Source organism: Atractosteus spatula, chromosome 22, assembly GCF_055471065.1.
Source record: "Atractosteus spatula isolate fAtrSpa1 chromosome 22, fAtrSpa1.hap1, whole genome shotgun sequence".
NCBI classification, from domain to species: Eukaryota; Metazoa; Chordata; class Actinopteri; order Semionotiformes; family Lepisosteidae; genus Atractosteus; species Atractosteus spatula.
Window position 1 is genome coordinate 702,416 of NC_142727.1, and position 20,467 is coordinate 722,882.

The 20,467-nt window shown below is 50.9% G+C and overlaps 1 protein-coding gene across 1 annotated transcript; it reads left to right on the plus strand.

Moving 5' to 3' along the window:
• Positions 1-1,164: 1,164 nt before the first annotated feature.
• Positions 1,165-17,241, plus strand: prkcg (protein kinase C, gamma). The gene is made up of 16 exons (XM_088939702.1): positions 1,165-1,400; positions 3,093-3,124; positions 3,474-3,556; positions 4,925-5,036; positions 5,896-6,024; positions 6,663-6,819; positions 7,404-7,617; positions 8,319-8,450; positions 8,563-8,736; positions 11,349-11,440; positions 11,805-11,867; positions 13,291-13,429; positions 14,947-15,027; positions 15,382-15,489; positions 16,026-16,166; positions 16,647-17,241. Exons 1-16 carry the CDS (start codon positions 1,165-1,167, stop codon positions 16,833-16,835), a joined length of 2,082 nt encoding a protein of 693 aa, XP_088795828.1. The 3' UTR covers positions 16,836-17,241.
• The last annotated feature ends 3,226 nt before the right edge of the window (positions 17,242-20,467 follow it).

Here is a 20,467-nt window from a genome sequence, read left to right on the forward strand (position 1 = left end):
ACACTGCACTGAGAGAGAGGGGTTAATACAGACACACTGACTGGACACTCCAGTACATGAACACCGCGGTGAACCTGAGAGAGATTTATAAATAGATACACTCTGTGACACACACAGCCAGTGACACAATTCTCTCTCTAACAATATTACTAATTATAATCATTAATTAACTTTCTCTCCCCGGTTTCATCAGGAGATTTGTAACCTACATCTGACTAATTAGACCCTGCGTGCTCCCCCCCTCAGGGGCTGCTGTACTGCGCTGTCCAGTCAGTGGGGGTGTCTGTGTGCACCCCCATACCCCGATTGGTCTCCCTCGTCACGTTGAGCCCCGGCTGTGGGCAGGGGGGGGGGCGGGGGTCTCTCGGGGGGAGACTAACCCAGATTTGTGTGCAGAGCTGGCCCAGCCCCTCCCTCCCTCCTGCTGTATAAGAGGCAGCCGGAGCTCGGCCTGCTCAGCTTCTGCTGCTCGCTCTCCGGCACAGGAGGACGCGAAGAGTTTCCTCTCCTGCCGCCGCCGCCACCGGCGCACAGAGCGCTCGCAGACAGGTACAGCTCGCTCCTTTCTCCTTTCCACAGCGGGGGGGGTTCGTGGCCACCCTGATACGTGATGCCAGGGTCAAGGGTCATAGGGTAGGGGTCAAAGGGCGCCGGGGGCTGGGTTGGAGGTCAAGGAGGTTTACAGGGCAGTAGGTCAAAGCACGACGGGCCCGAGCGATCCGCGGGTCCATTTGTTCGGCGCTGGTCTGGGAAGGAGGCAGGGACTGGGGAGAACGGGCTGTGCTGGGGGAAAGCCTGGAGAGCAGTTCACAGTGCGCCTTCTGGGTCCGCACCCGGGCGGTACTGGTCAAGCTGGGTCTGGGCCCAGGTGATACAGGTGTCCTCTGGTTCTGGGCCCAGGTGATACTGGTGTTCTCAGGGTCTGGGCCCAGCTGATACTGATGGTTCTGAGTTCAGGTGATACTGGTGTTCTCTGCGTCTGGGCCCAGGGGCAACTGGTGGTTCTGGGTCCAGGTGATACTGGTCCCTCTGGTTCTGGGGGAGTGTCTCTGGGGTCTGTATTAATCTCTGTGTGTCAGTAGTGTCTCTGGGGTCTGTATTAGGCTTGTGTTAGTTGTGAGTCTGTGAGCTGTGTATTGACCTCTTTGTCCTCCTCCTGCAGGCATGTCCACCCCAGTCTCCCCCTCCCCCTCCCTGTCACCTCTCTCCCTCTCCTCCTCTCCCCTCACGCCCTCCGCCTCTCCGCTGCCCTCCCCTCTCTCTCCTCCACCCCGTGTGCCCGTCTTCCAGCGCAAGGGAGCCCTGAAGCACAAGCGCGTGATCGAGGTGAAGGATCACCAGTTCACCGCACGGTTCTTCAAGCAGCCTACCTTCTGTAGCCACTGCACAGACTTCATTTGGTACTGCTGTCTCCCTGCAGTGCCCCTGTGTTTTACGGTGCTGCTGTCTCACTGTAGTGTTGTACTGTACTGCTGTCTCAATGCAGTGCCCCTGTGTTGTATGGTGCTGCTATTTCACTTTTGTGCTCCTGTGTTGTACTGTACTGCTGTCTCACTCCAGTGCTCCTGTGTTGTACTGTACTGCTGTCTCACTCCAGTGCTCCTGTGTTGTACTGTACTGCTGTCTCACTCCAGTGCTCCTATGTTGTACAGTGCTGCTATTTCACTTTTGTGTTCCTGTGTTCTACTATACTGCTGTCTCACTGCAGTGCTCCTATGTTGTACAGTGCTGCTATTTCACTTTTGTGCACCTGTGTTCTACTATACTGCTGTCTCACTCCAGTGCTCCTATGTTGTACAGTGCTGCTATTTCACTTTTGTGCTTCTGTGTTGTACTGTGCTGCTGTCTCACTGCAGTGTTGTACAGTGCTGCTATTTCACTTTTGTGTTCCTGTGTTGTGCTGTGCTGCTGTCTCACTGGAGTGTTGTACTGTGCTGCTGTCCCACTGCAGTGTTGTACTGTAGTGCTGTCTCACTGCAGTGCTCCTGTGTTGTACTGTGCTGCTGTCTCACTCCAGTGCTCCTGTGTTGTACTGTAGTGCTGTCTCAATGCAGTGCCCCTGTGTTGTACTGTACTGCTGTCTCACTCCAGTGCTCCTGTGTTGTACTGTACTGCTGTCTCACTCCAGTGCTCCTGTGTTGTACTGTACTGCTGTCTCACTGCAGTGCTCCTGTGTTGTACTGTACTGCTGTCTCACTCCAGTGCTCCTATGTTGTACAGTGCTGCTATTTCACTTTTGTGCTTCTGTGTTGTACAGTGCTGCTATTTCACTTTTGTGCTTCTGTGTTGTACTGTGCTGCTGTCTCACTGCAGTGTTGTACAGTGCTGCTATTTCACTTTTGTGTTCCTGTGTTCTACTATACTGCTGTCTCACTGCAGTGCTCCTATGTTGTACAGTGCTGCTATTTCACTTTTGTGCACCTGTGTTCTACTATACTGCTGTCTCACTCCAGTGCTCCTATGTTGTACAGTGCTGCTATTTCACTTTTGTGCTTCTGTGTTGTACTATACTGCTGTCTCACTGCAGTGTTGCACAGTGCTGCTATTTCACTTTTGTGTTCCTGTGTTGTGCTGTGCTGCTGTCTCACTGCAGTGTTGTACTGTGCTGCTGTCCCACTGCAGTGTTGTACTGTAGTGCTGTCTCACTGCAGTGCTCCTGTGTTGTACTGTACTGCTGTCTCACTGCAGTGCTCCTGTGTTGTACAGTGCTGCTATTTCACTTTTGTTCTCCTGTGTTGTACTGTGCTGCTATTTCACTTTTGTTCTCCTGTGTTGTACTGTGCTGCTATTTCACTTTTGTGCTCCTGTGTTTTACGGTGCTGCTATTTCAGTTTTGTGCTCCTGTGTTGTACTGTGCTGTTGTGTCAGTGCAGTGTAGTTTTGTTGTACTGTTCTGTTGTATTAATACACTGCTGTTCTGTTGTATTGTGCTGTTGTGTTACTGCAGTGCAGTGATCTTGTCTTGTACTGTGTTGTTGTGTTACTTCAGTGTAGTTGTATTGTACTGTGTTGTTGTGTTAGTGCAGTGCAGTTGTGTTGCTGTCATCATACTGATATGACAATATGACTCAGATTTTTGTTTTGCTTTGCAGGGGAATTGGAAAGCAAGGATTTCAATGTCAAGGTGTGTATTATTATTATTATTATTATTATTATTATTATAAGGCTGATTTATGGAGAATGATTTAGTGACAAAGCCACTGACCCCTTCAGGTCCAGGACTGGACAGCTTTGCTGGAGACACACTGACCCCTCCAGGACTGGACAGCCCTGCTGCAGACACACACTGACTCCTCCAGGACCGGGACTGGACAGCCCTGCTGCAGACACACACTGACCCCTCCAGGACCAGGACTGGACAGCCCTGCAGACACATACTGGCTCCTCCAGGACTGGACAGCCCTGCAGACAGTCTGTGTTTTTGGAAGGGAGAAAGGGAGATGTGTTTCAGTTCTCTCTCCTCTCTCCCTCAGTGTGCAGTTTTGTCGTTCACAAGCGCTGCCATGAGTTTGTGACATTTACCTGCCCTGGAGCAAATTCTGGACCCAAACCTGAGGTACCACACTCTCTCCTCACCTCCCTTCTCACTCTCCTCTTTCTCTGCTCTCTCTCTCCTCTCTCTCCTCCCTTTCTCCCCTCTCTCCTGTCTCTCTCCTCTCTCTCCTCTCTCCGTCCTGTCTCTCTCCTCTCTCTCCTCTCCTTCCCCTTCACTCCTCTCTCTCTCTTCCCTTTCTCACCTCTCTCCTCCCTTTCTCCCCTCTCTCCTGTCTCTCTCCTCTCTCCCTCCTGTCTCTCTCCTCTCCTTCCCCCTTCTCTCCTCTCTCTCTCCTCTCTCTCTTCCCTTTCTCACCTCTCTCCTCCCTCTCTCCCCTCTCTCCTCTCTCTCTCCTCTCCCTCCCCCCTCTCTCACCTCTCTCCTGTCTCTCTCCCCTCTCTCCTCCCTCTCTCCTCTCTCTCTCCTCTCCCTTCCCTCTCTCTCCTCCCTCTGAAGAATGGAAGCAAACAGCTTGGTAGCTCTCTAAGGTTTTGAAGATATTTGTCTTCTCATTTTTTTGCCAAAAAAACTGGAACAGGAATGAGGTCAAGGAGAAGCTGAGCGAGAGGGAGAGGAGAGGATGGAGAGAGAGGGACACAGACTGAGGGACTGACGAAGTACAGGCTCAGTGACCACATGACCACAGCCTGGTCGGAGAAACTGGACACAGACAGACCTTTCTCTTAAATAATACTTTAAAAATAATCAGTTATTCCATGTGCAGATGAAACTCTTTCTTGGACAGCTGTCCTTCCTGAAGCACTGGAGTACTTGATATAGTCTGCCGTAGTGTCAAGTGGACTCAGAACTAATTAAAATCTCATTTAATTAATTAATATCGGTCCAGTAAAGCTTGGAGTGGATCTGCTGGTGTCAGTCTAATTATAATCCCAGTAAATCACTAGTCCAGCTCCCAGTCGAATCAGTCCAGTCCAGCCTGGAGAGTCTCAGACTGCTCTGTCAGTGTCAGTGAGTCTGATTATAATCCCAGTGAAGAACTAGTCCAGCTCCCAGTGCAGCCAGTCCAGTCCAGCCTGGAGAGTCTCAGACTGCTCTGTCAGTGTCAGTGAGTCTGATTATAATCCCAGTGAAGAACTAGTCCAGCTCCCAGTCCAGTCAGTCCAGTCCAGCCTGGAGAGTCTCAGACTGCTCTGTCAGTGTCAGTGGAGTCTGATTATAATATCAGTGTCTCTTCGGTCAGTATCTTATCTGTATTACTCAGTTAAATAAAGTAATCTCATAGCAATTTAAACTACAGTACCCACGGATCCTCTCCATATGAGTAGGGGGTGTACTCTGTGAGGTCCTCGTGGGAAATGTAGTCAGGGTGCTGTGGTGTCTGGTGTGTCAGTGTTGTCTGTACTGTTCCCTCGCTCTCCTCACTGGCAGGACCTGAAGAGCCGACACAAGTTCAAGGTGCACAGTTACTCCAGCCCCACATTCTGCGACCACTGCGGCTCTCTGCTCTATGGCCTCATCCACCAGGGCATGAAGTGCTCCAGTGAGTGTTCCCCGTCAGTGCCTGTCGCTGTCTGTGAGGGCCCGGTGCAGCTCTGTGCTCTGGCTCTCTGCTGCCTTAGTGTGCTCTGTGCTGTATTGGTGTGTTCTGTGCTGTATTATTCCTCAGCGCTGTGCTCTGTGCTGTATTGTTCCTCAGCTCTGTGCTGTATTGTTCCTCAGCGCTGTGCTTTCTGTGCTGTATTGTTCCTCAGCGCTGTGCTCTCTGTGCTGTATTGTTCTTCAGCTCTGTGCTGTATTGTTCTTCAGCGCTGTGCTCTCTGTGCTGTATTGTTCCTCAGCTCTGTGCTGTATTGTTCCTCAGCGCTGTGCTCTCTGTGCTGTATTGTTCCTCAGCGCTGTGCTGTCTTGTTCCTCAGCGCTGTGCTCTCTGTGCCGTATTGTTCCTCAGCGCTGTGCTCTCTGTGCTGTATTGTTCCTCAGCTCTGTGCTGTATTGTTCCTCAGCTCTGTGCTATATTGTTCCTCAGTGCTGTGCTGTATTGTTCCTCAGCTCTGTGCTGTATTGTTCCTCAGCGCTGTGCTCTCTGTGCTGTATTGTTCCTCAGCGCTGTGCTCTCTGTGCTGTATTGTTCCTCAGCGCTGTGCTCTCTGTGCTGTATTGTTCTTCAGCTCTGTGCTGTATTGTTCCTCAGCTCTGTGCTGTATTGTTCCTCAGCACTGTGCTCTCTGTGCTGTATTGTTCTTCAGCTCTGTGCTGTATTGTTCCTCAGCTCTGTGCTGTATTGTTCCTCAGCGCTGTGCTGTATTGTTCCTCAGCTCTGTGCTGTCTTGTTCCTCAGCGCTGTGCTCTCTGTGCTGTATTGTTCCTCAGCGCTGTGCTCTCTGTGCCCTGCCCTGCAGGCTGTGACATGAATGTCCACCGCCGCTGTGAGGCCAGCGTGCCCAGCCTCTGTGGACACGACCACACGGAGAAACGAGGGCGGATCCACCTCTCGGTCTACGGGGAGCGAGAGGAGCTGCACGTCACCGGTGAGCGGAGACCCACTGCACACTGGTGCCCCCTCCAGGAAGAGGTCCAGCCCTGCCCCCCACCACAAATTTAATTGATGTGAAGTGGTTCCCGAAATGGGCGTGCAGATGGAGGCAGGCATCTGCTGTATTTCATCTGCTGGGGATATTTGCAGTGACAGGGTCTGGACACCAGGTGGCAGTGTTATTCGATACGAACAAGTACAGGTTTATTCCAGTCTGAAAAGAGAAGAAAGGAAACACACACTGTGGAGCCTTCTCTGGGTTTAAGAAAGATAGGGCAGTCAGCAAAGATCATATAACATGGGAAAACAATTTGTTCTGCTGTGTTGCTCATTACCAGCAGCAGTGACAGAGAGCAGGGCACTGCACTGACTCCTGGAGTTTGCAGTGACAGGGTCGGGACACCAGGTGGCAGTGTTGTTCATTAGTCAGGGTCGGGACACCAGGTGGCCAGACTGCAAATCTAGAGTGGAAATGACACCTTTAATTCTTACGCACACAGTCACGGTTGGCCGTCTCCTCCGGAGAACAGCACCCCCTGCTGGTCTGCTGAGCTGCTGCTGGTGACGTTGTGGGTTCTGCTGGGTCCGGGGTTTGTGGCTCAGGGGCGTCTGTCCCTCCTGTTCCCCCTGCAGTGCTCGAGGCGCGGAATCTCATCCCGATGGATCCCAACGGCCTGTCCGATCCCTACGTCAAGCTGAAGCTGGTTCCCGATCCCAAGAACCAGACCAAGCAGAAGACCAAAACCATCCGCTCCACCCTGAACCCAGTGTGGAACGAGAGCTTCACGTTGTGAGTCTGTGTGTCTGTGTGTCTGTGTGTCTGTGTGTCTGTGTGTGTGTGTGTCAGTGTGTCTGTGTGTGGTCAGTGTGTCAGTGTGTCTGTGTGTGGTCAGTGTGTCAGTTGTGTGTGTGTGTGTGTGTGTGTGTGTGTGTGTGTGTGTGGGTGGTCAGTGTGTGTATCGGTGTGTGTCTGTAAGAGTGTGTGTGGGTGGTCAGTGTGTCAGTGTGTGTATTGGTGTGTGTCTGTAAGAGTGTGTGTAAGAGTGTGTGGTCAGTGTGTGTGTGTGTGGTCAGAGTGTGTGTAAGAGTGTGTGGTCAGTGTGTGTGTGTGGTGAGTGTGTGTGATCAGTGTGTGTGTCGGTCTGTGTTTGTGTAAGAGTGTGTGTCAGTGTGTGTAAGAGTGTGTGGTCAGAGTGTGTGTAAGAGTGTGTGGTCAGTGTGTGTGTGTGGTGAGTGTGTGTGGTCAGTATGTGTGTGTAAGAGTGTGTGTGTGTGGTGAGTGTGTGTGGTGAGTGTGTGTGGTCAGTGTGTATCAGTGTGTGTGTGTGAGGAAGAGCTCAGCTCAGCTCTCCTCCTCTCCTGTCTGTCTCCCAGCTCTGTCCGAGGGAAGGAGTGGGACAGGCGCCTGTCAGTGGAGGTCTGGGACTGGGACAGGACCAGCAGGAACGACTTCATGGGCGCACTGTCCTTCGGGGTGTCCGAAATCTTCCGGCGCTCCGTCAACGGCTGGTTCAAGCTCCTGAACCAGGAGGAGGGGGAGTACTACAATATCCCTGTGCCAGACCAGGACAGTGGGCAGAGCACACAGGTCAGTGAGAGAGAGAGACTGCGTGTGCGCTGTGTGCGCTGTGTGCACTGTGTCCAGTGTGTCTGTGTGTGCTCTGTGTGTGCTCTGTGTCCAGTGTGTCTGTGTGTGCTCTGTGTCCAGTGTGTGCTCTGTGTCCGCTATGTCCAGTGTGGGATCATTGTCCACTGTGTGCGCTGTGTCCAGTGTGTCTGTGTGTGCTCTGTGTCCAGTGTGTGCTCTGTGTCCACTCTGTGTCCGCTGTGCCCAGTGTGGGATCTGTGTCTAGTGTGTCTGTGTGTGCTCGGTGTCCAGTGTGTGCTCTGTGTCCACTCTGTGTCCGCTGTGCCCAGTGTGGGATCTGTGTCTAGTGTGTCTGTGTGTGCTCGGTGTCCAGTGTGTGCTCTGTGTCCACTCTGTGTCCGCTGTGCCCAGTGTGTGCTCTGTGTCCACTATGACCAGTGTGGGATCATTGTCCACTGTATGCTCTGTGTCCACTCTGTGCCCGCTGTGCCCAGTGTGGGATCTGTGTCCACTGTGTCCAGTGTGTGCTCTGTGTCTACTCTGCGTCCGCTGTGCCCAGTGTGGGATCTGTGTCCACTGTGTCCAGTGTGTGCTCTGTGTCTACTCTGCGTCCACTGTGTCAGTGTGGGATCTGTCCCTCTCAGGTCTGACCACAGTGATCGGCTGTGCTGATTTTTGACGAGGTTCCCCCCTCTCTGCAGGACTCCCTACCGGCGTCCCCGCCGCCCCTGCCCCCCCCTCCCTGCCCCCGCCCTCACCTGCCGCAGGGGCTGGGGCTCAGCCTGGACGACTTCAGCTTCCTCATGGTGCTGGGGAAGGGCAGCTTCGGGAAGGTAGGGAGGGAGGCGAGGGTGGGTGTGTCCTGCTGTGTCAGGCCGCGGTACCAGAGCACGCCAGCAGGTGGCCGCAGGTGACCCCGGCACCCCTGTCCCCCCTGCCCCCCAGGTCCTGCTGGCGGAGCGCAGGGGCACGGAGCAGCTGTTCGCCGTGAAGGTGCTGAAGAAGGATGTGCTGGCGCAGGAGCAGGACACCGAGAGCGCCATGGTGGAGAGGAGGGTGCTGGGGCTGCTGGGGAGACCCCACTTCCTCACGGCGCTGTACGGAGCCTTCCAGACGCAGGTGAGAGAGATGGGGCGCGGAGAGAGGGTGTGCGACACACATGACATTGATACAAACCGTTTCTCTTCCTTTTTGTTATGTTGTTCTTTCTGTTTTGCTGTTGACCTAATTTCATTGCTAATTAATACACCACTGTTAATTGGGTCACTTTCTGCCCAGGGGCTGCTAACAGGAGCAGATTGTGTATTAATATCGACCGCAGGCTGCTGACTGCTGTCACTCTGTGTGAGTGTGTGATATTTACACTACTGTGCGTGAGGAGTGTGAGTGTGTGATATTTACACTACTGTGTGAGGAGTGTGAGTGTGTAATATCACAGTTACTGTGTGTGTGGAGTGTGAGTGTGTGATATTTACACTACTGTGTGAGGAGTGTGAGTGTGTGATATTTACACTACTGTGCGTGAGGAGTGTGAGTGTGTGATATTTACACTACTGTGCGTGAGGAGTGTGAGTGTGTAATATCACAGTTACTATGTGTGAGGAATGTGAGTGTGTAATAGTTACACTACTGTGTGAGGAGTGTGAGTGTGTAATATCACAGTTACTGTGTGTGGAGTGTGAGTGTGTGATATTTACACTACTGTGCGTGAGGAGTGTGAGTGTGTGATATTTACACTACTGTGTGTGAGGGTGTGAATGTGTGATATTTACACTACTGTGCGTGAGGAGTGTGAGTGTGTAATATCACAGTTACTGTGTGTGGAGTGTGAGTGTGTGATATTTACACTACTGTGTGTGAGGGTGTGAATGTGTGATATTTACACTACTGTGCGTGAGGAGTGTGAGTGTGTGATATTTACACTACTGTGCGTGAGGAGTGTGAGTGTGTGATATTTACACTACTGTGTGTGAGGAGTGTGAGTGTGTGATAGTAACACTACTGTGTGAGGAGTGAGTGTGTGTAATATTACAGTTAGTGTGTGTGAGGTGTGTGAGTGTGTAATATCACAGTTACTATGTGTGAGGAATGTGAGTGTGTAATAGTTACACTACTGTGTGAGGAGTGTGAGTGTGTAATATTACAGTTACTGTGTGTGGAGTGTGAGTGTGTGATATTTACACTACTGTGCGTGAGGAGTGTGAGTGTGTGATATTTACACTACTGTGTGTGAGGAGTGTGAGTGTGTGATATTTACACTACTGTGTGAGGAGTGTGAGTGTGTAATATCACAGTTACTGTGTGTGGAGTGTGAGTGTGTGATATTTACACTACTGTGCGTGAGGAGTGTGAGTGTGTGATATTTACACTACTGTGTGTGAGGAGTGTGAGTGTGTGATATTTACACTACTGTGTGAGGAGTGTGAGTGTGTAATATCACAGTTACTGTGTGTGGAGTGTGAGTGTGTGATATTTACACTACTGTGTGTGAGAAGTGTGAGTGTGTGATATTTACACTACTGTGCGTGAGTAGTGTGGGTGTGTGATATTTACACTACTGTGTGTGAGAAGTGTGAGTGTGTGATATTTACACTACTGTTTTTGAGGAGTGTGAGTGTGTGATAGTTACACTACTGTGTGTGAGAAGTGTGAGTGTGTGATATTTACACTACTGTGTGTGAGGAGTGTGAGTGTGTGATAGTTACACTACTGTGTGTGAGGGTGTGAATGTGTGATATTTACACTACTGTGTGAGGAGTGAGTGTGTGTAATATTACAGTTACTGTGTGCGAGGAGTGTGAGTGTGTAATATCACAGTTACTGTGTGTGTGGAGTGTGAGTGTGTGATATTTACACTACTGTGTAAGGAGTGTGAGTGTGTAATATTATAGTTACTGTGTGTGAGTGTGTAATATCACAGTTACTATGTGTGAGGAGTGTGAGTATGTAATAGTTACACTACTGTGTGAGGAGTGTGAGTGTGTGATATTTACACTACTGTGTAAGGAGTGTGAGTGTGTAATATTATAGTAACTGTGTGTGAGGTGTGTGAGTGTGTAATATCACAGTTACTATGTGTGAGGAATGTGAGTGTGTAATAGTTACACTACTGTGTGAGGAGTGTGAGTGTGTAATATCACAGTTACTGTGTGTGGAGTGTGAGTGTGTGATATTTACACTACTGTGCATGAGGAGTGTGAGTGTGTGATATTTACACTACTGTGTGAGAAGCGTGGAGTGAGTTTGTGTATTTATTACAATATTGATTACGATATGATTCCCTGCAGGACCATCTGTATTTCGTGGTGAGTGTGTGTGTTGATTACAGTATTGATTAGGATATGACTACCTGCAGGACCGACTGTATTTCGTGATGGAGTGAGTGTGTGTGTTGATTACAGTATTGATTGCAGTATTGATTAGGATATGACTTCCTGCATAACGGATTGTATTTCGTGATGAGTGAGTGTGTGTTGATTACAGTATTGATTAGGATATGACTCCCTGCAAGACCGACTGTATTTTGTGATGGAGTGAGTGTGTGTATTGATTACAGTATTGATTAGGATATGACTCCCTGCAAGACCGACTGTATTTTGTGATGGAGTGAGTGTGTGTATTGATTACAGTATTGATTTGGATATGACTCCCTGCAGGACCGACTGTATTTCGTGATGGGGTGAATGTGTGTGTATTGATTACAGTATTGATTAGGATATGACTCCCTGCAGGACCGACTGTATTTCGTGATGGAGTATGTCAATGGTGGAGACCTCATGTACCACATTCAGATTGTGGGGAAGTTCAAAGAACCACACGCCGCGTGAGTGGAACAGATCAATATCCCATCGTCCGATCGATAACCCTGTGGGCTCCATTTCTGTCTCTGGGCCGTGTGATTGTCTCTGTGTCAATCTCACTCCCTCTCCATCCTTCAGACTCTCACTTCCTGTCTGTACTGGGCGGCACAGGGGTGTGGCATTAGTGCTGTTTCTATGTATGTATGGAGTTTGCATGTTCTGCCTGGGTGATCAGGGCTCGTCAGGTTGTTGCAGTCTGTCTGACCAATGAGAGAGTGCCCTGGTCTTCTCACATTCCCCCAGATATAGTACATCAGTACTCCCCTTATTCCATAATGATTAATAATACCAATAATTAATAGTCATCATCATCTTTCTCTCTCTCAGTTTCTATGCAGCTGAAATTGCTGTTGGTTTGTTCTTCCTGCACAATAGAGGAATCCTGTACAGGTATGAGCCCTCCGTTCAATCTGTTATGCAGTGATGTGTCCAGGTCTGTCTGATTCCTTCAATATATCTGTGCCAGCACCTGTCATCAACCTGTCCGCACCTGTTGATACAAGTCAGCATCTGTCACCTGACAACACCTGACAACACCTGTCACCTGGCAGCACCTGACAACACCTGTCACCTGACAACACCTGACAACACCTGACAACACCTGGCAACACCTGTCACCTGACAGCACCTGACAGCACCTGACAGCACCTGACAACACCTGTCACCTGGCAGCACCTGACAACACCTGTCACCTGACAACACCTGGCAACACCTGTCACCTGACAGCACCTGACAGCACCTGACAGCACCTGGCAACACCTGTCACCTGACAACACCTGACAACACCTGTCACCTGGCAGCACCTGACAACACCTGTCACCTGACAGCACCTGACAGCACCTGTCACCTGACAACACCTGGCAACACCTGTCACCTGACAGCACCTGACAGCACCTGACAGCACCTGGCAACACCTGTCACCTGACAACACCTGACAACACCTGTCACCTGGCAGCACCTGACAACACCTGTCACCTGGCAGCACCTGGCAGCACCTGTCACCTGGCAGCACCTGACAACACCTGTCACCTGACAACACCTGACAACACCTGTCACCTGGCAGCACCTGGCAGCACCTGTCACCTGGCAGCACCTGACAACACCTGTCACCTGACAACACCTGACAACACCTGGCAACACCTGTCACCTGACAGCACCTGACAGCACCTGACAGCACCTGGCAACACCTGTCACCTGACAACACCTGACAACACCTGTCACCTGGCAGCACCTGGCAGCACCTGTCACCTGGCAGCACCTGGCAACACCTGTCACCTGACAGCACCTGACAGCACCTGACAACACCTGTCACCTGGCAGAACCTGACAACACCTGTCACCTGGCAGCACCTGGCAGCACCTGTCACCTGGCAGCACCTGACAACACCTGTCACCTGACAACACCTGTCACCTGGCAGCACCTGACAACACCTGTCACCTGACAACACCTGGCAACACCTGTCACCTGACAACACCTGTCACCTGGCAGCACCTGGCAGCACCTGTCACCTGGCAGCACCTGGCAACACCTGTCACCTGACAGCACCTGACAGCACCTGACAACACCTGTCACCTGGCAGAACCTGACAACACCTGTCACCTGGCAGCACCTGGCAGCACCTGTCACCTGGCAGCACCTGGCAACACCTGTCACCTGACAACACCTGTCACCTGACAACACCTGACAACACCTGTCACCTGACAGCACCTGACAGCACCTGACAGCACCTGACAGCACCTGGCAGCACCTGTCCCCTGCCTTCTTCTCCTCCTCCACCCGTCCCTCTCTCCTGTTTGTCCTCCTCTCTCTCCAGGGATCTGAAGCTGGACAACGTGCTCCTGGACGCCATGGGCCACATCAAGATCGCAGACTTCGGGATGTGCCGGGAGGGCGTGTTCGAGGGCGGGACCACCCACACCTTCTGTGGGACCCCAGACTACATTGCTCCTGAGGTGTGTGCGTGTGTCTCTGTGTGTGTGTCTGTGTGCGTGCGATATAGTCTTTCTGTCTGTGTTCAGTATTGTCTGTCTGTGTGTGTTCATGATATTTTCTGTGTGTCTGTGTGTGAGAGAGATATCGTGTCTGTCTGTGTTTTAGCAGGTACAAGAAAGGGAAATCAGATGAAGAGGAGGGACACAGAGAACTTTTCTATGTTTTCTGTGGGGAAAAAAATCAATTATTATTTTACATAATAAAATCAATAAACTGCAGTTAGGCAGCTGAAACTAGTGCAGCTACACCGTGTTATTGTACTGTAGTGTCCAGTCAGTCAGTCAGTCAGGGTCACTGTGCTGTAGTGTCCAGTCAGTCAGGGTCACTGTGCTGTAGTGTCCAGTCAGTCAGTCAGTGTCGCTGTGCTGTAGTGTCCAGTCAGTCAGTCAGTGTCACTGTGCTGTAGTGTCCAGTCAGTCAGTCAGTGTCACTGTGCTGTAGTGTCCAGTCAGTCAGTGTCACTGTGCTGTAGTGTCCAGTCAGTCAGTCAGAGTCACTGTGCTGTAGTGTCCAGTCAGTCAGTCAGTGTCACTGTGCTGTAGTGTCCAGTCAGTCAGTCAGTGTCACTGTGCTGTAGTGTCCAGTCAGTCAGTCAGTGTCGCTGTGCTGTAGTGTCCAGTCAGTCAGTCAGAGTCACTGTGCTGTAGTGTCCAGTCAGTCAGTCAGTGTCGCTGTGCTGTAGTGTCCAGTCAGTCAGTCAGTGTCACTGTGCTGTAGTGTCCAGTCAGTCAGTGTCACTGTGCTGTAGTGTCCAGTCAGTCAGTCAGGGTCACTGTGCTGTAGTGTCCAGTCAGTCAGTGTCTCTGTGCTGTAGTGTCCAGTCAGTCAGTGTCTCTGTGCTGTAGTGTCCAGTCAGTCAGTGACACTGTGCTGTAGTGTCCAGTCAGTCAGTGTCTCTGTGCTGTAGTGTCCAGTCAGTCAGTCAGGGTCACTGTGCTGTAGTGTCCAGTCAGTCAGTGTCTCTGTGCTGTAGTGTCCAGTCAGTCAGTGTCTCTGTGCTGTAGTGTCCAGTCAGTCAGTCAGTGTCTCTGTGCTGTAGTGTCCAGTCAGTCAGTCAGTGTCTCTGTGCTGTAGTGTCCAGTCAGTCAGTCAGTGTCTCTGTGCTGTAGTGTCCAGTCAGTCAGGGTCACTGTGCTGTAGTGTCCAGTCAGTCAGTCAGTGTCTCTGTGCTGTAGTGTCCAGTCAGTCAGTCAGTGTCTCTGTGCTGTAGTGTCCAGTCAGTCAGGGTCACTGTGCTGTAGTGTCCAGTCAGTCAGTCAGTGTCTCTGTGCTGTAGTGTCCAGTCAGTCAGTCAGTGTCTCTGTGCTGTAGTGTTCAGTCAGTCAGTCAGTGTCTCTGTGCTGTAGTGTCCAGTCAGTCAGTCAGTGTCTCTGTGCTGTAGTGTCCAGTCAGTCAGTCAGTGTCTCTGTGCTGTAGTGTCCAGTACTTGTCCAGTCGCTCAGTGGTCAGTGTCCTGAGTGCCTTCTGTCTCTCTCAGATCGTGGACAACCAGCCCTACGGGAAGTCAGTGGATTGGTGGTCCTTTGGCGTTCTGCTGTACGAGATGCTGGCTGGACAGGTGTGAAACACTTCATGAGCCTGGATCTTCTCTCACACCCAATCACCCTCTCACTCAGTTCAACTCAATTCCAGGTGCTTTATTAGCATGACCGATGGGTACAATCAGTGTTGCCAAAGCAAATAAAAATAATAAAACTAACATGGAGCAAAACAAAAAATAAAAGTAAAATAAAAGCTACAGACGTGTTACAGACATTTACAACAGAGACATATTATAAAATATTTACATATACTGTAGGCGGCTGGAGCATTATTGGGAGACAGACTGACTGTTCCTCAGGCTGGGACAGGAACACTCCATCACCCTCTCTCACTCCATCACCCTCTCTCACTCCCTCTCACTCTCTCTCAGCCTCCGTTTGATGGCTCGGATGAGGAGGAGCTGTTCCAGTCCATCATGGAGCAGAGTGTCTCTTATCCCAAGAGTCTGTCCAAAGAAGCTGTGGCCATCTGCAAAGGGGTCAGTCCGTCCACCTTTCTGTGTCAGTGTCACTGTGCTGTAGTGTCCAGTCAGTCAGGGTCACTGTGCTGTAGTGTCCAGTCAGTCAGTCAGTGTCACTGTGCTGTAGTGTCCAGTCAGTCAGGGTCACTGTGCTGTAGTGTCCAGTCAGTCAGTCAGTGTCTCTGTGCTGTAGTGTCCAGTCAGTCAGTCAGTGTCTCTGTGCTGTAGTGTCCAGTCAGTCAGTGTCTCTGTGCTGTAGTGTCCAGTCAGTCAGTCAGTGTCTCTGTGCTGTAGTGTCCAGTCAGTCAGTCAGGGTCACTGTGCTGTAGTGTCCAGTCAGTCAGTGTCACTGTGCTGTAGTGTCCAGTCAGTCAGGGTCACTGTGCTGTAGTGTCCAGTCAGTCAGTCAGGGTCACTGTGCTGTAGTGTCCAGTCAGTCAGTCAGTGTCTCTGTGCTGTAGTGTCCAGTCAGTCAGTCAGGGTCACTGTGCTGTAGTGTCCAGTCAGTCAGTGTCTCTGTGCTGTAGTGTCCAGTGTCTCTTTCACTCTCTCAGTTGCTGACGAAGAATCCTGGGAAGAGGCTCGGCTCGGGGCCGGAAGAGGAGCGAGAGATCCGGGATCATCTCTTCTTCCGCCGGATCGACTGGGATCGACTGGAGAGGCTGGAGATTCAGCCTCCGTTCCGCCCGAGAGCTGTGAGTCTGACCCCAACCCCAACACTGTACCCCGATTCTCCTCTCCTGCGCTGTAGTCTGAGTGACCCCAACTCTCCTCTACTGCGCTGTAGTCTGAGTGACCCCGACTCTCCTCTACTGCACTGTAGTCTGAGTGACCCCAACTCTCCTCTACTGCGCTGTAGTCTGAGTGACCCCGACTCTCCTCTACTGCGCTGTAGTCTGAGTGACCCCGACTCTCCTCTACTGCGCTGTAGTCTGAGTGACCCCGACTCTCCTCTACTGCGCTGTAGCCTGAGTGACCCCGACTCCCCTGCGCTGTAGTCTGAGTGACCCCGACTCTCCTCTACTGCACTGTAGTCTGAGTGACCCCAACCCCAACACTGTACCCCAACTCTCCTCTCCTGCGCTGTAGCCTGAGTGACCCCGACTCCCCTGTGCTGTAGTCTGAGTGACCCCGCAGGCAGTCGGTGTGTGTGTAACCAGCCCTCTCTCTCTCAGGGGGGTCGGAAAGGGGAGAACTTCGACCGCTTTTTCACCCAGGCGCCCCCCGTCCTCACCCCTTCAGACCAGGAGGTGCTGGCGGCGCTGGACCAGAGCGAGTTTGAGGGGTTCACCTTCCTGAACAGCGGATTCCCCGCCCAGGACCCGGGCCCCGCCCCCGGCCCCGCCCCCCTCACCGCCGTGTGAGACGGGGGTTCACTGCTGCATGAGTGTGTCAGTCCGTGTGTCTGTCCGTGCAAATGCTTTCCTTCGCTGGAGCCTCAGAGTCCACTCCAGCGGGCTGGCGGCTGGGGCCGGTCCAGGACTCAGTGGTGAGGTCGGCCAGGTCTGCAGCCGGCAGAGAGCCACTCCAGGAGAAGGACAGACATGTCTGCGCAGCGTAGAGACAGAGCTAGAGTGTGACCGACCCACTGATAGACGACAGATCTGCTCTTGATAGATTTAGAATAAGTATGTTTCCCAGTTTCTGTAGACAGGTGTGTCAACTGAAGTCTTGCTGTACCAAATTGTCAACTGCTACGTAAAACAAATGTCTAGGTTTGAAATGTAGTGATAGTGATACACTAATAAAAATAATACAACCGTGCAAAAATTTCAAAAGCCTTCTCTTTGTGTCTCTCTCTCTAGATATCACACAGCGCCACACAGTGTCTCTCTCTAGATATCACACAGCGCCACACAGTGTCTCTCTCTAGATATCACACAGTGCCACACAGTGTCTCTCTCTAGATATCACACAGCGCCACACAGTCTCTCTCTCTAGATATCACACAGCATCACACAGTGTCTCTCTCTAGATATCACACAGTGCCACACAGTGTCTCTCTCTCTAGATATCACACAGCGTCACACAGTGTCTCTCTCTAGATATCACACAGCGCCACACAGTGTCTCTCTCTCTAGATATCACACAGCGCCACACAGTGTCTCTCTCTAGATATCACACAGCGCCACACAGTGTCTCTCTCTCTCTAGATATCACACAGCGCCACACAGTGTCTCTCTCTCTAGATATCACACAGCGCCACACAGTGTCTCTCTCTAGATATCACACAGCGCCACACAGTGTCTCTCTCTAGATATCACACAGTGCCACACAGTGTCTCTCTCTCTAGATATCACACAGTGCCACACAGTGTCTCTCTCTCTAGATATCACACAGCGCCACACAGTCTCTCTCTCTAGATATCACACAGCGTCACACAGTGTCTCTCTCTCTAGATATCACACAGCGTCACACAGTGTCTCTCTCTCTAGATATCACACAGCGTCACACAGTGTCTCTCTCTCTAGATATCACACAGCGTCACACAGTGTCTCTCTCTCTAGATATCACACAGCGCCACACAGTGTCTCTCTCTCTAGATATCACACAGCGTCACACAGTGTCTCTCTCTCTAGATATCACACAGCGCCACACAGTGTCTCTCTCTAGATATCACACAGCGTCACACAGTGTCTCTCTCTCTAGATATCACACAGCGTCACACAGTGTCTCTCTCTCTAGATATCACACAGCGTCACACAGTGTCTCTCTCTCTAGATATCACACAGTGCCACACAGTGTCTCTCTCTAGATATCACACAGCGTCACACAGTGTCTCTCTCTAGATATCACACAGCGCCACACAGTGTCTCTCTCTCTAGATATCACACAGCGCCACACAGTGTCTCAATTCAATTCAATTCAATTCCAGGTGCTGTATTAGCATGACCGATGGGTACAATCAGTGTTGCCAAAGCAAATGAAAGTAATGATATTTACATGAAACAAAACAAAAATAGAAGTAAAATAAAATCTACAGACATATTACAGACATTTACAACAAAGACATATTATACAATATTGACATATTCTGTAGGCGGCTGGAGCATTATTGGGAGACAGACTCACTGTTCCTAAGGCTGTGACAGGAGATCACATACTGGGCTGCCAGTTCAACTGAGTTCCCTCCTCCCTCTCCCAGTAGGATTGGGACCCGTTGTGATTCTGGCAGGTGTGGGAACTCTGGGATTAGATTTCTGAATTTAGGGAAGAATGTTTCTCTAATCCCAGAGTATCTGTCACAGTGCAGTAGGAAGTGCACCTCTGTCTCTATTTCTATGTCTCTGTGTCTCTCTCTAGATATCACACAGCGCCACACAGTGTCTCTCTCTAGATATCACACAGCGCCACACAGTGTCTCTCTCTAGATATCACACAGTGCCACACAGTGTCTCTCTCTCTAGATATCACACAGCGTCACACAGTGTCTCTCTCTAGATATCACACAGCGCCACACAGTGTCTCTCTCTCTAGATATCACACAGCGCCACACAGTGTCTCTCTCTCTAGATATCACACAGCGCCACACAGTGTCTCTCTCTCTAGATATCACACAGCGTCACACAGTGTCTCTCTCTAGATATCACACAGCGTCACACAGTGTCTCTCTCTCTCTAGATATCACACAGCGCCACACAGTGTCTCTCTCTCTAGATATCACACAGCGTCACACAGTGTCTCTCTCTAGATATCACACAGCGCCACACAGTGTCTCTCTCTCTAGATATCACACAGCGCCACACAGTGTCTCTCTCTCTAGATATCACACAGCGTCACACAGTGTCTCTCTCTCTAGATATCACACAGTGCCACACAGTGTCTCTCTCTCTAGATATCACACAGCGCCACAAGTCTCTCTCTCTAGATATCACACAGTGCCACACAGTGTCTCTCTCTCTAGATATCACACAGCGCCACACAGTCTCTCTCTCTAGATATCACACAGCGCCACACAGTGTCTCTCTCTCTCTAGATATCACACAGCGCCACACAGTGTCTCTCTCTAGATATCACACAGCGCCACACAGTGTCTCTCTCTCTCTAGATATCACACAGCGCCACACAGTGTCTCTCTCTAGATATCACACAGCGTCACACAGTGTCTCTCTCTCTAGATATCACACAGCGCCACACAGTGTCTCTCTCTAGATATCACACAGCGCCACACAGTGTCTCTCTCTAGATATCACACACAGCGCCACAGAGTGTCTCTCTCTCTAGATATCACACACAGCGTCACACAGTGTCTCTCTCTAGATATCACACAGCGTCACACAGTGTCTCTCTCTCTAGATATCACACAGCGCCACACAGTGTCTCTCTCTCTAGATATCACACAGCATCACACAGTGTCTCTCTCTAGATATCACACAGCGTCACACAGTGTCTCTCTCTCTAGATATCACACAGCGTCACACAGTGTCTCTCTCTAGATATCACACAGCGCCACACAGTGTCTCTCTCTCTAGATATCACACAGCGTCACACAGTGTCTCTCTCTAGATATCACACAGCGCCACACAGTGTCTCTCTCTCTAGATATCACACAGCGCCACACAGTGTCTCTCTCTCTAGATATCACACAGCGTCACACAGTGTCTCTCTCTCTAGATATCACACAGTGCCACACAGTGTCTCTCTCTCTAGATATCACACAGCGCCACAAGTCTCTCTCTCTAGATATCACACAGTGCCACACAGTGTCTCTCTCTCTAGATATCACACAGCGCCACACAGTCTCTCTCTCTAGATATCACACAGCGCCACACAGTCTCTCTCTCTAGATATCACACAGCGCCACACAGTGTCTCTCTCTAGATATCACACAGCGCCACACAGTGTCTCTCTCTAGATATCACACAGCGTCACACAGTGTCTCTCTCTCTAGATATCACACAGCGCCACACAGTGTCTCTCTCTAGATATCACACAGCGCCACACAGTGTCTCTCTCTAGATATCACACACAGCGCCACAGAGTGTCTCTCTCTCTA

Excerpts from the sequence above, each read along its gene's own strand:
- prkcg (XM_088939702.1), top strand. The coding sequence starts at position 1,165 with ATGTCCACCCCAGTCTCCCCCTCCCCCTCCCTGTCACCTCTCTCCCTC. Across the intron at positions 3,125-3,473 it reads GCAAGGATTTCAATGTCAAG|TGTGCAGTTTTGTCGTTCAC; the intron begins GTGTGTATTATT and ends TCTCTCCCTCAG. Across the intron at positions 6,820-7,403 it reads TGGAACGAGAGCTTCACGTT|CTCTGTCCGAGGGAAGGAGT; the intron begins GTGAGTCTGTGT and ends TCTGTCTCCCAG.